This window comes from Eschscholzia californica, unplaced genomic scaffold (assembly GCF_041429995.1).
Source record: "Eschscholzia californica isolate CP2 unplaced genomic scaffold, dmEscCali1.0.p SCAF_5, whole genome shotgun sequence".
Lineage (NCBI taxonomy): Eukaryota > Viridiplantae > Streptophyta > Magnoliopsida > Ranunculales > Papaveraceae > Eschscholzia > Eschscholzia californica.
The window spans coordinates 28976097-28993885 of NW_028238472.1; the positions used below are offsets into that span (position 1 = coordinate 28976097).

Sequence of the window (17789 nt, forward strand, 5' to 3'; positions counted from 1 at the left end):
TAGTCGTAAGGTAGAAATGATATTGACTCCGAAAGAGGTGAATTATTGCTGAAGAAAACTTAGGTGAAATGATTCATTTCCACGATAATTGCTAGATCAAATTTTTTTCCTAGTTGGGTCAAAATAAGGAGAATTTGGTCACATTCAACAAAACACTAATGAACCACTATAGCTATTCTCTTTTTTTTCTTAATTTATATTTTTGCAAGATTAATTTATAATAAATTTTGTTTAATAAAGTTTGGTTTGATGCCTTAAAACACAAGTTACATGTGGCAAGTATCACTCACACTAATATGTATATACACACACAAGAAAACTTCCACACTACCTTATTCCTTAAAGCCACGCACAATAGACGTTTTCGGGAACACGAGTTTAGACTTATTATCATTCCTTCCCCTCTATGTGAAGAAAATAAATTCATAACTTAGATTTGGTAGTAGTAGTTGAAGAAGAGATGTTGTTGAGTAGTGCAAGCCTTTTCAATTCCCTTCTCAATATCTTGCCTGAAGCATTCCTCGGTATGCTATCAATGAAAGCTACTCGCCTTAATTTCTTATACGGTGCCACCTATATATAGAATCATAAAATAAATTTTATATCGAATAATTAGGAAAGAATTATTCCATGACGAAGAGACTTTACTTAAGTTTCTTTTACATTTATCAGACAGAAATCCTATAATATGTTATCATGGAACTTGAATAGATCTACAATAAGGTGGAGGGTGTCAATTGACATCTAGTTAATCAAATGCAAATCGGGGAGGAAAAATGAACTTTAGTTTATGCTTAAGTTTGTTACCTGTTTGGCAATGAAATTCATGACTTCTGGTTCATCTATGAAAGTTCTACTCTCTGTTTTCCTTACAATATATGCCATTGGCACTTCTCCTACTTCTTCATTTGGATACCTGCCTTCCCCACCATTCTCTTTAAACTCACACAATATATCTAAATACATACACATATATTACATATATACTTCAAATATTAAATGCTTACGGAATCACGGCAGCATCGAGGATACTTGGGTGAGATAGAAGCAATGCTTCCAACTCTCCAGGAGGAACCTGCAACATAATTGAAGGCATCCAGGTTAACATTGAAACCTAGTTTTTGCATAATTATAAGGTGTGAAGTTTACATAGTAGTACTAGTAGTTTGAGAAGGTACCTGATAACCTTTGTATTTGATTAATTCTTTTAATCTATCAATAACAAATACAAAGCCATCGTTGTCCATATAAACTAGGTCCCCTGTTCTCAACCACCCATCAGAATCCAGAGTTGAAGAAGCAGATAATGCTTCATTTTCGTCGCCAAAAACATAACCTATATTGCAATAGCATAAATTAAGTGAACCTTATATGGTGGAGCTGCTTCAGTCTTGTATTGTAATATTGTGATATGATTAATGCGAAATAATTATATTTTGAAGCTGTACTTACAGATGTTGGTGAAAGTTCATTTGTGTTGATAGATTAGAAGATATAAATTAAAATAAAGAACGAAATAGTTTACGTGGTTCGGTCGGAAGATCGTGGTATTGATTGGTTACAACTCGTTAAATGACCCAATGTAAATTAATAATATATAATACATAGAGGACACTTGTATTTATAGAGTGACTCAGGTATCTTAGATTTCTAGGACTCTATCTAGGATAAATACAAGACACCTAAATAATATATTCTAAATCTTCATATATTTTAGACAGTTGATATTTGATATTTTCGGGTTTCGATCCTTATACTCTAATACTCCCCCTCAAGTTAGAATGTGGAACTTGTGTAGTATCCAACTTGAAGATTGAACTTGGAAAAGAAGAATATTGTTCGCATACGATCGGATTCAATGCTTGAAATTGTTTTGTTTGTTTAGTGTCAAACAATTGGCAATGGTGGTGAATACTTTGTCTGCAACCCCACTTTATAGGTAACTTTAGCTTGGTAATTTTAATAGGCTTGGAAACTTGAAATTCTTCGAACGAAGTAAACTAGATCAATAATGCTTAAATAATAATATCATGTTGGTTAATCAAAAGAAGATACTTGAACTTGTAATCGCATCTTATTCTTTTCTTCATTTCCTTCTTTCTTTCTTTCTTTTATATCGACAAAGATGGAAAAATAAAGGAAGTGAACATTGAGCATAATAGACAACGATTGAGATGGGGGATTGATTGATCCCTAAGGTATCAAAGTCGAGAGAAGATCAAACATATGAATGTTGACGACTTGACCAGAGCCAGATGGTTACGGTTCGTTAGGATATATCTTCCATGTAGAAGAAGCAAGTCTGATACCTAAGTAATATATTCTAAATCTTCATATATCTTGGACAGTTGATATTTGATATCTTCGGATCTCAATCCATCTCGATCCTTACAGTACAATAATGTTGAAAAGAATCATATGTGTATATAGATTGTACCTCTTTTATTGGGGCCACCAAACTGGATCTACACGACCACAAAGGATCTTGGGAGACTCGGCCAACGGAGATCCAATCGAGGATATCTAGGAAATCTAGATATACATTGTTATGATTTTATGTATTTTAGATAAACATCACTTGTAATACTTATAAATACCCATGTTACATTGAATGGAAATACAAGATACTTTCTCCAACTCACCTCTCTGCTTCACCTCTCGGCTTATATCTTTCTCTTTCTCTCTCGACTCATAAATTAACATCAAGAGTTATTTATCGCTTCACATGATATAAGAGCCAAGTTAGATTTTTTTTTCTCTCCTTAAGACATCATGGGTACTACTTCTGATATCTCCTCTGAAACTACACCAATATGTCCTCCCAAGATTTTCCTGTTTTTGATGTTCATCACTCTGATTCTCCCGCATCAGTTCTCATTACTCCACCACTCTGAAGACAATTATGCTTCTAGGTCTCGAGCAATGAAAATGCCTTTACAATTCAAAGATAAGTTGGGTTTTGTCAATGGAACAATTTCAAAGCCTTCTTCGCCAACTGAACTCCACACATGGGGGTGTTGCAAGCATCTTATTGCTAGTTGGCTCATGAACTCTGTTGCTCCAAACATACAATCCGCCATTCTTTATGATAATAATGCCGCAGATATTTGGCGCAATCTTCATGATTGTTTGTTTCAAACTAATGTCCAAAGATTTATCCACTCAAACATGCCATCTCACTTAAACAAGATGGGTTTGATTCATCTTACTTCACCTAACTCAAATCATTTCAAGATGAACTCCATTATCTCTTGGCCATTGAACCATGTACTTGTGGTCATGGTAGGTCTATCATCGATCGTTCTAATCAAGAACAAGCCATGTAGTATCTTCAAGGTTTACATGACAGATTCTTGGCCACTCGAAGCCAAACTCTTTTAATGGATCCATTCCCACGATTTTGTGAATTCATTCCCTTGTTGAAGCAACACCCGCCGTCAACAATTTTGATTCATCCATCAACTCACGTTTCGACGGTACTAACCGGTCTCGCCCTAAGCAGCCTCGACCCTATTGTGAACACTACCATGTATATGGACACGTCATGTCCACCGAATACCAAATCCATTGCTACCCTAATCAGACCGCCCTCAATGCTAGCATGTTGCCTCGACCCGCCACAATAGCAGGCTCTGTTAAAAACGTTGGAAGCCAACCCGCAGTGCCTTTAGGAACTTCCCTCACTCCCAAATGCCAGTGCCTCCTTCAACTACTTGATCACCAATGACATTTTTTAGGCACTTCGACTCCTCTTCCCGGCACCTAGGAACCAAATATTAACTTAACCGGTATGTTTGTTTCTTCTTCTCCTTGGGTAATTGCCTCGGGGGCTGCAAAACATATTTTTCCCTCCTTTCTCGCTTTCTACTTATGTTCTTTACTCCGTAACTATTATGTCCAGCTACCCGATGGCTCTCGCAATCGGGGTCATCACATTGGCTCGGTCCTTTTCTTTCAAATATATTTTCCTGACAATGTTCTACATATCCAAGTTTTTAGGTGAAACTTAATTTCCATCTCTGAAATTACTTTGTCTCTTCTCTGTGAGAAACTTTTGATTCATCTTCATGTATCTTTCAGGACCAAGCGATGAGATCGACGACTGCACTTGGTGATCAACACGAAGAACCCTACTTTCTTCGCACAGACCCTAGAATTTTTCGTTGAATGCTTCTTCTCGTATTAATATTAGTAGTATTTCTTCTAATACTTGAATTGGTGTATAGGCCATCCTTATATTTTCTCATTTTTAAACATTTAATTTCTAACATTCCTTGCATGAGATTTATTTCAATTAAAAGAAGTCCGCGCGATATTTGTCTTTTATCAAAACAAACTCGTTTACCTTTTTCCAGCAAGTACTTTTGTCTCTTCTTGCCCTTCTGAATGAATTCACGCCGACTTATGGGGACCATTCTCCGTCTCTTCACAGTTTGGATGTCGATATTTCTTTACTTTAGTGGATGATTTTTCACATTGCACATGGTTTTTTCTCATGTCAAATAAATCCGACACCAAAAAGCACATCTAAATTTTTTTCAGTTTTGTTTTTACACAATTTCGTACTAATATCTCGAGCATTCACTACGGTAATGGAATCGTTTTGGTTCCTCAAATTCAAATCTCTCATACCGATGCGGTTCATTTTTGTCTCTACACAATTTCGTACTAATATCTCAAGCATTCACTACGGAACTCGTGATAATGACCTTTTTTTGGGGGATGAGTTCTTACTACGGTTTATCTCGTTAACAAAATCCCTACCCTGATTTTAAACAGGTTGTCCTCTCATGAAAAAATCTTGGGTTCTCCCCCTGTCTTTTCCCACCTTCGTGTATTTGGTTGTTTATGTTATACATGCGTTCCTTCCGTCAAAACAAAGATGGACCCTCGTGCATCACTGGTGTTTTTGTAGGTTACCTCCAAGACCAAAAATGTTACCATGTCTATGAAATCCTTACCTGTCGCATCATCTCCTCCCGTGATGTTATTTTTCGAGAAGATCACTTTCCAATGGCATTTTCTTCTAATTCTTTTCCAATAATCTCACTTCCGCCGGTCCATTTCCACATTTTCCTTTCCACCACCTGTTGTTTGTCCCACTCGGCAAAACTCTGATCCTAAAGGATTTATTGACTGTCCTGCCTTCATCGACTCGCCTTCTCTGGGCACTCATCTTTTAGACTCCAAAACCCACCGACCATTCCCCTTCTAGGCCTCTCTACCTCTCTATGGGCACTCCTTCCTCTTAGTCGTCAAGACCTGTCGAAGTTCCTTCTACTGGGCCTCTTCCATCATCTTCTGCTATATGCCCCCCTCTTGTCAACATGAAAGGCTCGACTAAGGGCACCTAAACTGAAAAGGACCTTCTTCTTTCCCGTCTGCAACGATCGAGGCGACCATCTACTCGATAAATGCCTAAAATTGCCATATGTCACCTTTTGAATACTCTTCTGCAAACATTCCTTATCCTCTCACTAACTATCTTTTAGTTGATAATTTTTCTCCAGCCCATTGGATCTTTCTCACATCCGTCCTCTCCACTATCCAACCTTCCACCTTTACATTATCGAACCTTCCACCTTTACACTACCGAACCTTCCACCTTTAAACAGGCAATGGAATCCTCCCTTTTTGCGAGGCAATGAGGAAAGAAATTAAAGCCTAAAATCAAATAACAGTTGGATTATTGTCTCTCTACCACCCGGGAAGCATTCTGTCGGATGCAAATAGGTGTACAAAATTAAATTCGGTTCTGATGGATCGATAAGAAGGTATAGCGCGCCTTGACGTCAAAGGCTACACTCAAATTGAGGGGCTTGACTACCACGGCTCCTTAGCTCCAGTCGCTAAATTAGTTTAAGTCCTATTACTTCTTTTCCTTGTCGCTATCCAAGGTTGGTCACTTAACCAACTTGACATTAACAACGCCTTTCTACAAGGTGATCTCAACGAAGAGGTCTTTATGAAACTACCCCCTGATTTTATAACAAGGGGAGTCCATAGTCTGTCGCCTTCAAAAATCTGTTTACGGGATCAAACAGGCCTCTCGTCAATGGTTCTCTAAGTTTTCTTCTACACTAATAGAAAAAGGTTTCATTCAAAATTATCCTTAATAAAATATGAGAATGACTAATATTAAAATCGCCGTCAAAATTAATATCACATCTAAATTAGAAACCTAGGATTCAAGATCCACTATGACAACTGTCACTCTCTCTCTCTTGCTCAAACGAAACTCTCTATCCCTCTCTCTCTCTCTCTCTCTCTTTCTAGTTTTTTTTCCCTTTTCTCTCTCGTTCTTTGTTCATTCCAATCGATCTTAAGTTTAGAAATATTTTTTGGAAGATAAAGTTAATTTCTAAAAATTTAATTTTTATATCTCTTGGCATAGGGGTATTGTGATGGAGTGAAGAGAGAGATCGAGCTTTGTTTTTCGTTCATCTCAATTTCGATGGACGTTGATGTAGAGAGCTATCCCAGGCCTATCATCAAAGTCGATTTATTTTTTATTTTTACTGAACTTTTTTAAAACTTTATATTCCTATCCTTTTACGAACCAAAAACCAAATTAGGAATTTGTCAGGAATCCAATTGGTACTCCTAGTTAAACCAAACATCATACTAAAATAATCTGATTTTCATGAATCACTTTATGGGAATGTGATTCTTAGGAATCACATTTCATTCTTTAGGGAATCACATTCTATTCCCGGGTGTCAAACATGTCCTAATAGTCTTGTGTGCCTTTTAAATTCTAGTTATGGTTTTTAAAGGTCCAAGTATATATATATTATGGCAGTGTATGTCCCCTCTTAATCATCCAGTTGTATTTAGATTTTGCATTCTCATTATGTAATCAAAGTGATCATGTTAGTTTTTTTTATTAATTTCTTCATAGATGAAATGAAGTTTCTTTTCCTGTGCTCATTGGATTCTTTTCTTCAGGATTGTAACGGGTTCAATAGAATTTGTTGTTAGTGTACCTCTCATGACAATTGGGCCTTTAATCCAAAGTTCGCCATGCTTACAAGGAGGCAATAAAGCACCAGTTTTAGGATCGACAATCTTCACTTGGAGATTTGCTGCAAGCGTCCCCACTGACCCTAACGGGCTGCTTTCACCGTCTGTTCGTGACACGCCACCAGCGCATTCCGTTAATCCATACCCCTTCCAAGAAAATCAGGTCAAATATTGTTAAAAAATGGCCTTTAAACCAAATTTTGGTTTGGGCTGATATGAAGTATGAGGAAGTTTGGGCTTGAGTAAACTAGTGGTAGTAAAAGAAGCCCAAAAAATAGGGCTCCATTAGTGAGTCAAAATAATAGAAATAAAAAGATTCTTTTATTTTTATAGATCTAGAACAATCTAAAGAGAGAAAGTAGAAAATTTGTTCTTGAGAGAAGATTGTCAATGAAGAAAATGGAAGAAATCTATGGGTATGTATCTAAGACTATTATCTAGTTATGAATGTGTTTCTTTTGTTAATGAAAACAACAACATTAGTGTTTGTGTTTGATGAAGATTTAAGATTAGAAGGTTAATTAATTTGAGTTCATTCTGTTAGATTTTTTATGTTATAGTTGGTATATCTTCTTAATCTTCAACAAATGGTATCCGAGCCACATTAGCTTATCATTTCAAGTTTTCAACATTTTGAGATCTAAGGTTTGTGAAATTTTGCGGATCTTGTAAGAAAATGTCAAATACGATACAACCTCAAATACCTAGGTTAACCAAAGATAACTATGTACAATTGGTATATCCAAATGAGTGTATTATTGGGATCTCAAGACTTGTGGGATATTGTTCAAAATGGTGAGAAACTGGTCGTTTGAGAGGGTATTTATAAGTTAGATATTTTGATCCAACGGCTGTTGATGCTCAACCGTTGGATTATAAAGTGATTAAAGGATTGGGTCGCGGGTAACGGGTACCGGAATGGGTCGCGGGTAGCAGGTACCCGGTTCGGGCAGGTATGAGTTGCGGGCGGGTCTCGGGCATAGTTCGGTCAGGCGGGTCTCAGGCATAGTTCGGTCGGACGGGTCAGGGTTGAATTTTGGGGGGTCTGTGTGGGCCGGTACTCGGGTAAGACACCTTACCCGAATCCCGCTTGCCCGAAATTTTGGGTCGGGTCCGCCCGAACCGGGTTCTTCTCGGTTGTCGGGCATCACCAGTTCGGGCAGTTAGGCCTCGGTGCCGCTGCAAAACACCCACTTGAGTTTGAGAAGTCAGACAAAGATTCAAAGAGAAAGAAGAAGAAAGTGGGTGGTGGTGATGCTGATGACGATGAAGAAGGTGATCATCAAGAAGAAGTGAAGAATCCATTTGCTAAATTATAAAGTGAGGATGATGAAATTGTGATTTTGAGACACATGAGTGACTGCAAAAAACAAGATACTGATGCTTACTCTGATTTACTAGATTTTCTTGATTCTGTCAAGAAAAGTCTTCACTTTAATGTCAATGTAGCTCAATTATCAAACAAGGTCAAAAGGTTGAAGAAGAAGTTTCAAAACAATTTCAAAAGGGGAAAATCAGGTGGAGATCCTGTCTTTTTAAAACCCCATGACATTAGATGTTATGATCTCATGAAGGAAATTTGGGGTGAAGTAGAAGCTAAGAGTAAAAAAGTTCCTCAATCCAACAATGGGGGAGATGATTCAGCTTTATCTAATGGGAAAAGAATTAGGAAACCGAAATCTAGAGGTATCACCACCCCAAAAACTCTCTCTCTGAATGATACCCCCATAAAGGATCTCCCTGAATCTGAAGAAAAGAACAAATCTTCGCTGAACCCATGCAGATTGATAAGAACAAGAACTTACCCATGGTTGGAAATAGTGTATTCAAAGAGGGTTTGAGTTTGACTGGGGAATCGAAAGCTGAGGCGTTGGAACAGAAACGGAGGAAGTTGCAGACTCGAGAGCTTGAGGTTTCCTTGAAGCGAATCGAATTGGTCCGAGAGCAGACAATTGAGGTATTAAAGGCCCTGAACTCAACTGAGTAAAAAGAGGAGGAATAATTTGCATGCTTGATTTTAGGTTTGGGAATGAAGTAATTTTACGTTTTCATATATGTTTTAAGGTTAAAAAGTAATCCTTTTTGAATGAGATGATGATGGATTTGCCATTATGTATGTGTTAGTGTGTTTTTCTTTGTTGAACCCTAGCTCCCTAAATGATATTGAACTTGGTTATGATCTTTGGTGCTTGGTTTTCAAAAAATTTATATAGACTTGGTTCTAATATTCCTCTGATGTTGATGATGACAAACCTTGTCAATGATGAAATCAATTCCAAACTCAAGATTTCGTAGACACATACTCTTAGTTTATATTCTCTATTTGCAAATCGAGTTTGCAAGATATGCAACTCAAGATTATATTCTGCAAAACTCGCAAATCATGTGTGCAATCTATATTTTGCAAGCACAGTTTGCAAATTACATTATATGCAAACACTTATTTGCAAAATAGATTGTTGCAAACACATGTTTGCAAAACAAATTGTTGCAAACACATGTTTACAGAAAAACGTACGGGAAAAAAAGTCATTTTTTATGGGTTTTTTTTGGACAAAAAAAGTATTGAAAGTAGATCTTGTTAGATTGCAAATGAAAAATTATTTCTAAATATATAATTTTTATAGAAACCCGACATCTCAAACAAAAGTTATATCGATTTAAAGAAAAATAAAAGAATACAGCGACACAAAATGACAAAAAAAAAGGTATTTTAGTCTTTGTATATTTTTTGACCTGAATAATAATTTTCAAATGTTTTGCGCTTTTTTTTACTTATTTTTTATATAATTTTGACCTAAATAGTTAAAACCCCCTCTTAAACACAAGAAAACAAAAATGAAAACTAATTTAGTAGTTTATTGGTAGTGGGCGTAATGGCAATTGATCGTTAGAATAAAATTAGATTGTTGATATAAATTTGTATGGTTTAAGGAAGAGGATGAAGAACAATTGTAAAAGACAAAAATCTAAGATTATGTTTCCTCAATAAAAAAAATCTTAACTCCCTACTGGTGTGACATGAAAATGTCTCATTTGAAGCGCCTAACTTAGACTACTTAGTCCATTTCGAGTATTCTTTTTAATAATTTATGTGTTTTTCTTGTTAGGTGGCTTAAATGGAGCTAAACACGTAAGTCAGAATGAAAAAGAACAAATGATCACTTTCATCTCATGCAGCAGAAATAGGAGAAAGAGATATCAAAGGGATTAAACGAAAAGTGGAGTCAATGGTGAGTCCGAGGCGAAAACGGAAGTCAGATCGGTTCGGACGGAAAAGTTATGAAAGAAAAAAGCCGAGGGACATCATGGTCTTTTCTTGAAATTAGAGATGTAGAGAAAAGATGAAGTCCCCCCTTGGTTTCTAGATGAGAAGCAAAGCCTAAATCCAAAGCCAAGATCTCTAAGAAGAATGACAAAGAGAGATTTTAGGGACACCCACCTTTATGTTTAGGGTTGTAAAGGAAAAAATGTAAAAGAGAATAGACTACTTGGTGGGAGAAAAAACCAAATTTGGAAGATATGGTTTTCTCAAGTTTGAGAGGAGCAAGAGCTAGGGTTTAAAAGTTCATAAGTTTTGAGAGAGCTCAAGAGTGAAGAAGAAGAAGGAGAAGGAGGAGGAAGAAGAAGAGAAGGAGCAAGAGGAGGAGGAAGAGGAGGAGGAGAAGGAGAAGGAGGAGTAGGATGAGGTTGAGGAGGAGGAGGAGGAGGAGGAGGAGGAGGAGGAGAAGAAGAAGAAGAAGAAGAAGAAGAAGAAGAAGAAGAAGAAGAAGAAGAAGAAGAAGAAGAAGAAGAAGAAGAAGAAGAAGAAGAAGAAGAAGAAGAAGAAGAAGAAGAAGAAGAAGAAGAAGAAGAAGAAGAAGAAGAAGAAGAAGAAGAAGAAGAAGAAGAAGAAGAAGAAGAAGAAGAAGAAGAAGAAGAAGAAGAAGAAGAAGAAGAAGAGGAAGGAAGAGGAGTGTCGGTCAAGCTTAGGTCAGACAGCTCTCTAGACCGGCCAAAATCTAGCCAGCATGACAGAAGCTCAGAAGTTGTAGAAGGAGCACGAGACAGAGAGGCGCACAAGGACAACAACTCGGGTTTTGCTCGGGACTTGGCCAGGAAGCACGGACGAAAAAGGAGTATGCTCGGGACGGACATGCACGGACGACAAAGGAGTTTGCTCGGGACGGCTTCTGACGGGCATGCACCAACTCGAGATGACACCTCCTTCTGACCGGATCTTCAAAGGTTTGCTTGGCAGGAGTTTTGCTCACTTGGGCGAGATTTTCAAAGGTTTTTCTTCCATTTTCTTGGTCCGAAAACTTAGTATTTTTGCTCCCCTTATCTATACCTTACTTTCTGTTTTGTTTGGTTTGATTTTGGGCTAAAAATCCTAGAGAAGAGAAAGCTTGGGTTATGGTTTCATGGAGTTTGAGTAAAGATTGGAGAAGATGATGTTAATTTTTATGGGGAACTCTTGTTTTTACTCGAGGGCACTCATTTTCCATTTCTAAAGAGAACCCAGAATTTTGCTAAAGGGAGAATTGCTGCACCTTAGAGACCCACATTTTCCGACGATCTTAGTCTCGCACTACATCGGTAGAGGGGGATTCTCTCATCATCTTTTTTTCATTTAGTACTCATTCGCTATGTTTAGCTAACTCTCATATGTCGTTTATGGGATGAAACTGTGATGAATTTTATGATCAATGTTTCGATTAAGAGTCGATGGTTAGTTATTTCGATTATCTTTTCAATCATATTTTCATGTATTTTGTCATGCATCTCACATAGTTAATAGCTGAAGCGAAGTATTCGATATCGATCGTAGTCTAAGTAAAAATTTCATGTGTTTTGTTATGCACTTCACATAGTTAGGCGACTAGACAACACCCTCGATGACTCGGTTTTAACCGATTAGGACGTTTGTTTGACTACGTATGATATCCGGATAGACATAGTGCTTATAGACATCTATCTTAGGAGTTGAACTTCGATTATACTTCGACACATTAGATCGGACCACACATAATTGTAGGTTTATCATTACGGAGTCCCGTATTTCGATACCTCTCTCACTTGTTTGCCTCCTAACTCTTGTTCCCCTGACTCGTCTCTTGAATCTCTCTCACCCTCTTTCTTTGATAATTTAATTAAATTTTACTTATTTTCTTATTTTCTTGCTTATTGGATTAAAAAAACCTCGTTTATCTTTGTTCCTTTCCGTTTTAGCCTAAGTTAGCTAGTGACATCTAGACCGGTGGATATGGCCTATTAATATCCGAGTTGCCTTCTTATCCTCGTAGATCGACCCTGATCTTGCCGGGTATTACTTGACACCTTTGTTTGGGGTTTGCAACCTCTCGGGTGCATCACCTACCACCAGCTTCTTCGCCCAGTATTGGACACTTTTTACCAGTCAAGAAGTCTAGAGATTGACTTGGGAGACACATGTCGAATCCCCACATGACACACAAGCAAACCCTTGACAGTTCAGTAGAGAGATGAACTAGAAAGACCTTTGCCACCTAAATCCCAGTTTAATCAAAGAGATTGTTCGAGGTCGGCACGAGTCTCTTAGGCACTTAGAACTCTGCCACAACATAAAGCCAAGCAGAGAACTAAACCTTTGTTAACCCTTCCACCTAAGCCTTGAATTTGGGAGGTCTGCAAAGCTCATCTTGACACTTTAAGGTATGCTCTGTCTGAAAGAAGTAAAAGTCTCGTGGAAGGCCAGATAGTGGCAGATATCCTCTTCCATATCAGAAGATAAGATCATACAACCATGATCAGAAATATTCTCTTACACCCTATCCCCCCCCCCCTAAAATCAAGTCATAAAGAGTAAAATTGAACTATCGAATGAATGGAAACAATGACGATTTTTCTAGAAATATTTGGAAACCCAGTTCTGACATCATCACCAATGTGACTTTCTTTCTCTAGCTATCTTTATCTTGTGATTCCTGGGAATCAAATTACTGTAGTTTGATGTTTGGTTTGACCAGGAATGGGAATTTGATTCCTGACATATTCCTAATTAGGTGTTTGGTTTGTATAGGAATAGGAATGTAAATATTTGTAAAAGTTCACTTTTACTCTTACTTAAACTACATAAAATACACATCAACTCTTTTTTTTTAGCAGAAAATATACACATCAACTTTGTTATATATTAAAATCAGTATTATTTTTTCAAATTCGTAGATATGAAATAATAAAACTATACATAAAAGGGTTAGAATTTAAAGATAATAAATAAATATCTTAATAAAAATTTATCTAAAAGAAAATTTTGTTCGTAAACCTAAATAGAAATTTATCTAAAATTATATTTTGTTCATAAACATCAATAGTAATTATTAATACCATATCCTACAAAAAAATAAAATTGGTAATTCAACATTTTGTTAAGGATATATTTGTCAACAAATATTAATATATGTGATTCCGGAGGAATGTGAATCACAAACACACCTCCCCCTGGGTTTGTTGTTACCCCTTTTTTGAGGGAATCACATTCCCGTAGCATACCATTCCCGCAAGCCAAACAATGATCTGGATTGTGATTCCCGGGAATCACATTCCATTCCCACGCCATTCTCGCGCGCCAAAACATGGCTTGGAGGTTTTAGTTAGTCTTTGCTTCTTTTACCCTTTTCACCTATGCGTCTCTAAAAATTTTCCTCAAATTAAAATAAAGACGCCAATCATCAACTAATAATTACACCATTAATATAGGTTGTATACGTTTACAAAGAAATAATTTAGGCATAATAAAGTGGTGTTTGAAGATGAGACTATGATTCCGTTAGTCAAACTTAATAATCAACAATTGATTTTTGTTCTTCTTCTAACTACATTAAGCTTAATTTTTCTTTTATGTTTGAGAAAAGGATTTTTGCTTTATTTGGTATTGTAAAGATAATTTGTTTTACTTCAGTTAGTCATGTTAGAAGATGAGATAATGCAAGAGAACCTCTTATTAGTAGTGGTTGTTCTTGCTTTATTTATTAAGTTGATGCTGTTTCCCTTCTGTAAGTATTATTTTACTTAAAATCTGATTCTAATGAGAAAGAAGTCAATTGTAAACTTGAGTTTCTGTTTGTGGCACCATTGATCTCTATTTATTATTTTCCTTAAAACATAGTTAGTGGGAAATTAGGAAGAAAATATGGGAGAAATGGACAGAAAGCTATGAAGATAAGAAGAAGGCGATGGTGGCGGTGGTGGTGGCGGTGGTGGTGGCGGTGGCGGGAGAGAGGAAGAGAGAGAAATTTTACATAAAAAGTCGTCCACAGATGGTTGGCCAACCATAAATTAGAAACTACTTTTAGTTGAGGAAGGAACAAGAAAAGGGTAATAGGGACTTTTGAAACAGAGTAGAAAAGGGAAAAAAAAATTTGTGTTAAATTTACTGACAAAAATATAATTTTGTGCTGTTTTGAACCCTGGTTACTTATACAGGCCGAAACTTTTAGTTGGTCACAACTTGGGAAAATCGAAAGTTAACTATATCCTTAACTTACGAAAATATTTGAGAAATTCTTTTCAAATGGCCAAGAAAACATCAATGATTTTTCAACAAAAAAAGAAGAAGAAAACATCAATGATTGAACTGACCTGTAAACATTATTTTTTGAAGAACTGTAAACATTATTTAATTCCTACATGTTTGCCTAGCCTCAAGTATGAATAATGTAAGGGCAACTCCAATGTGGGGTTCGGGCTCCCAAAATCCCTTGAATTTTGAGAGACCCGATGCTTTTCTTGATTCCAACGTCGGGCCCCCAGATCAAAATAATATACGTGTGCGAAGTACGTGTGCGCAATTTTGATTTTAAATTTCGACTATAAATTATTAGATTTCGACTATGAATTAAAATGTGATATTATTCGAGAGAGAAAATTTCAAAAAGATAAACACAAAAAAAAACAAAAAATTATAGAGAAATACTAAAAAAAAAGTATTTAAAATAATAACAAGATTAAAAAAAATCAATTTAAAAAAAAATTAAAAAAAATAAAATAAAGTGGGGTGGATTCCCATTTTAGAGAATCCACCCCAATGTGACCATTGGGAACACCCCAACGGTCACATTAGGGGTTGGGAGTCCCCCAGCCCGGGCTCCCATTTGGGAGTCCGGGAGCCCAGCCCCGGGGCTCCCGGTTTGTAGTTATGGGGCTGGGGCTCCCAAATTCAAATTAGGAGCCCTAGCCCGCCCCACATTTGAGTCGCCCTAAGTAGTTATCATGACAATTTAGGTTAGTTCCTCCTATCCTCAGCTTAAATAGTTTTTTATGCTTTTATTTTTCAATGTAACTATTCCATTTGTTGTAATCATAATGTACCAAATTTTGTCACTTTGATTTTTAAATATCAATATAAAAAGTTTATCTTAAGTATACAATTGTTATAGGAGTGAGTCTAACAAGTCTCGTTACTTGAGTTCATGAATATCAACTTCCACCATTAATGAATTCTTTTTAATATCAAATTTCTCCACGTAGAGCATTATCAGTGTCAAACTTATTTTTTTTATTGTCTAATAAAAATGAGCTTCTTTAGTGGCAGGGGTATTTGGAGTAAAATACGAGGCGAATTATTTATATTGACTGCAGTGTAAACATAAATAACTAGAGTCAACACTTGGTTGTCCAAGTAGTTGGTAGCGTTGACATAAACGCCAAAATCTTGGAAGTCTCAGAATCGATTTCAGGAGGTGGAATCAATGGTTATTAAATTTAAGTTATTAAAGGTATAAATAATGTACTGTAATAAGTTTGTCGGACTTTAGACCTCTTTTATTATTGGTTTACCTAGGCGGTTATCGTGTTGATCACATCTATATTATGTATCTTTGTTTCGTAACGACCAACCTAAATCATAATCGATTTCTCAAAAAAAAATTATATAAATAATTAACAATGTTTTGACGGTGTCTATGATTGGTGGTGGTAGTGGCAGGTTTGTTTGTAGGGTTTGGAGATGAAGCAAAATATGACTTTAATCATTTACCTGTACCAGGAGAAAGTTGGGGAAACGCTCCCGAAACTTCAAAATTACCTCCACTGCTAGCGGAGCTCCACCGGATATAAAACACTCTAACGAACTCAAATCGTAGCCGTTGGTCAAATCCAGATACCCCTTGACCAAAGCCAATATAATAGGTGGCGCCACCGCTAAATGCGTCACTTTAAATTCCTCCACAGCCTTCATCATTCTTTCGAAATCAAATCTCTCCGTCGTTGTCACCAGAGTCCCACCCATTGCCACCGATATAAAAACTCCAAAAAACCCGTAAACATGAAATAACGGCACTGCACTAAACATCGATGTTGTTGATCTTCTCTTTGATTTAAACGGAGGAGTTCCTGATATTCCTGATATCAAATTCCGATGAGTATAAATAACTCCTTTAACTTTACCTGTTGTTCCTGATGAGTAAAGAATCGCCGCCGTATCAGACTGAGTCACCTCCACCGATTCCAATTTCTTTTCCCCTGAAACTGTTTTCATGGACTGAAAATCAGGGGAATCGAGTAAAATTGCAGAATTTCGGAGTTGGGTAGGGAGTTTATGAGCGAATTCGGATGTAACGAAAGCAATAGTGGGTTTGCAAATTTTTAATTGGTGAGATATTTCCGAGTTTGTGTTGATCGGATTTGAAGGAGAAATGATGATTCCTAGAGAGAGAAGCGAGAGATAAAGGATTGGAATTTGAAGACTAGAAGGAGAGAGAATGAAACCAATGTCGCCTTTAGAGAGAGAAAATTGTTTTTGGAGAGAGAAAGTTAGGGATTGAGTTTGTTGGATGAATTCAGAGTAAGAAAGATGATCACCGGTGGCGGAGTCGATTAGTGCGGCAGTGGTGGTGTCTCTGTTTATTCTGGTGGTGGTGGTATGGAGGAGAGAGAAAATATAATCTGTGACGGAAAGAGATTGATGTTCAGGAGGGAGAGGAGCAGACGGAGGCAGTAGACTGTGATAGATTTTGGTTGCTGAGCAGAAACCAGTCTTCGGATCAACTTGTAATTCAGCCATGAGAGAGGTGAGAGAGGATAGAAGAGAGACAAAAGGACCGCTCATACTGTCCTTGGTATAAATAAAATAATTTACGTGGACTTTTGGTCATTTGTTTCGTCCTGCTGAGGCCATTTAATTTAAGCAGTTATCGTGCTTATCACATCATATCGATGTATCAATGCGATTGTAATGACCACTGTAATCAATATTAAAAAAAATCAAAAATTATGCAGTCCCGTTCCTTTCTCGTCCCAATCTTTGACCCCAGCGGGTCAAAGGCTCAGAGCATCTCCAAGTTCCTTACTAATAACGATTAAGTCCTTGCGTAATACATTAAACAACTGACATAAAATTCTTTTAGTTTGTTTTACAAATGGGGCAGGATATAAGTACCGAGTGACAAGTTTGAGACATGAAGATTTTTTTTTTGAGTTTGGAACATGAACTAACTTTATCAAATAAAAGGTAACGACCAGTGACAGATTCATGTAGGGTCTGGGGGGGGTCTATAGACACCCCTCAACTTTTACGATTTAGTATACAATGTTGAGAAGAACAAAAAACAACCTGAACAATTTAAGTAGTTGTAAGTTGCTTCTAGTAACATTATCGGTTGTTGGCTCATCGGCTCAATGGTTGAATGATGTGTCACCACTTTTGTGGTCGAACTGTAAGTTTAGAAAGACTAGTATCAATTCTTCATCATTATCAAGTTGAGTTATTTTGCGCTATTATAGATATGCAACTTCAGGAACAGAAT

General features: G+C 36.9%; 1 protein-coding gene across 2 annotated transcripts; it reads right to left on the bottom strand.

Moving 5' to 3' along the window:
* Positions 1 to 214: 214 nt before the first annotated feature.
* LOC147538123 (4-coumarate--CoA ligase-like 9) lies at positions 215 to 17104 on the bottom strand. Of its 2 annotated transcripts, XM_086643486.1 has the most exons (6): positions 16022 to 17104; positions 6987 to 7170; positions 1179 to 1336; positions 1008 to 1075; positions 808 to 916; positions 215 to 573 (listed from the first exon to the last, which is right to left on the bottom strand). In XM_086643486.1, the coding sequence occupies exons 1-6, from the start codon at positions 17090 to 17092 to the stop codon at positions 424 to 426; spliced, it is 1740 nt and encodes a 579-aa protein (XP_086499612.1). In that variant the 5' UTR covers positions 17093 to 17104; the 3' UTR covers positions 215 to 423. The 2 variants fall into 2 exon arrangements, with proteins under 2 accessions (XP_086499612.1, XP_086499613.1); XM_086643487.1 differs by lacking the exons at positions 215 to 573; positions 808 to 916 and adding an exon at positions 929 to 956 and having other exon boundaries at positions 16022 to 17100.
* Positions 17105 to 17789: the final 685 nt, after the last annotated feature.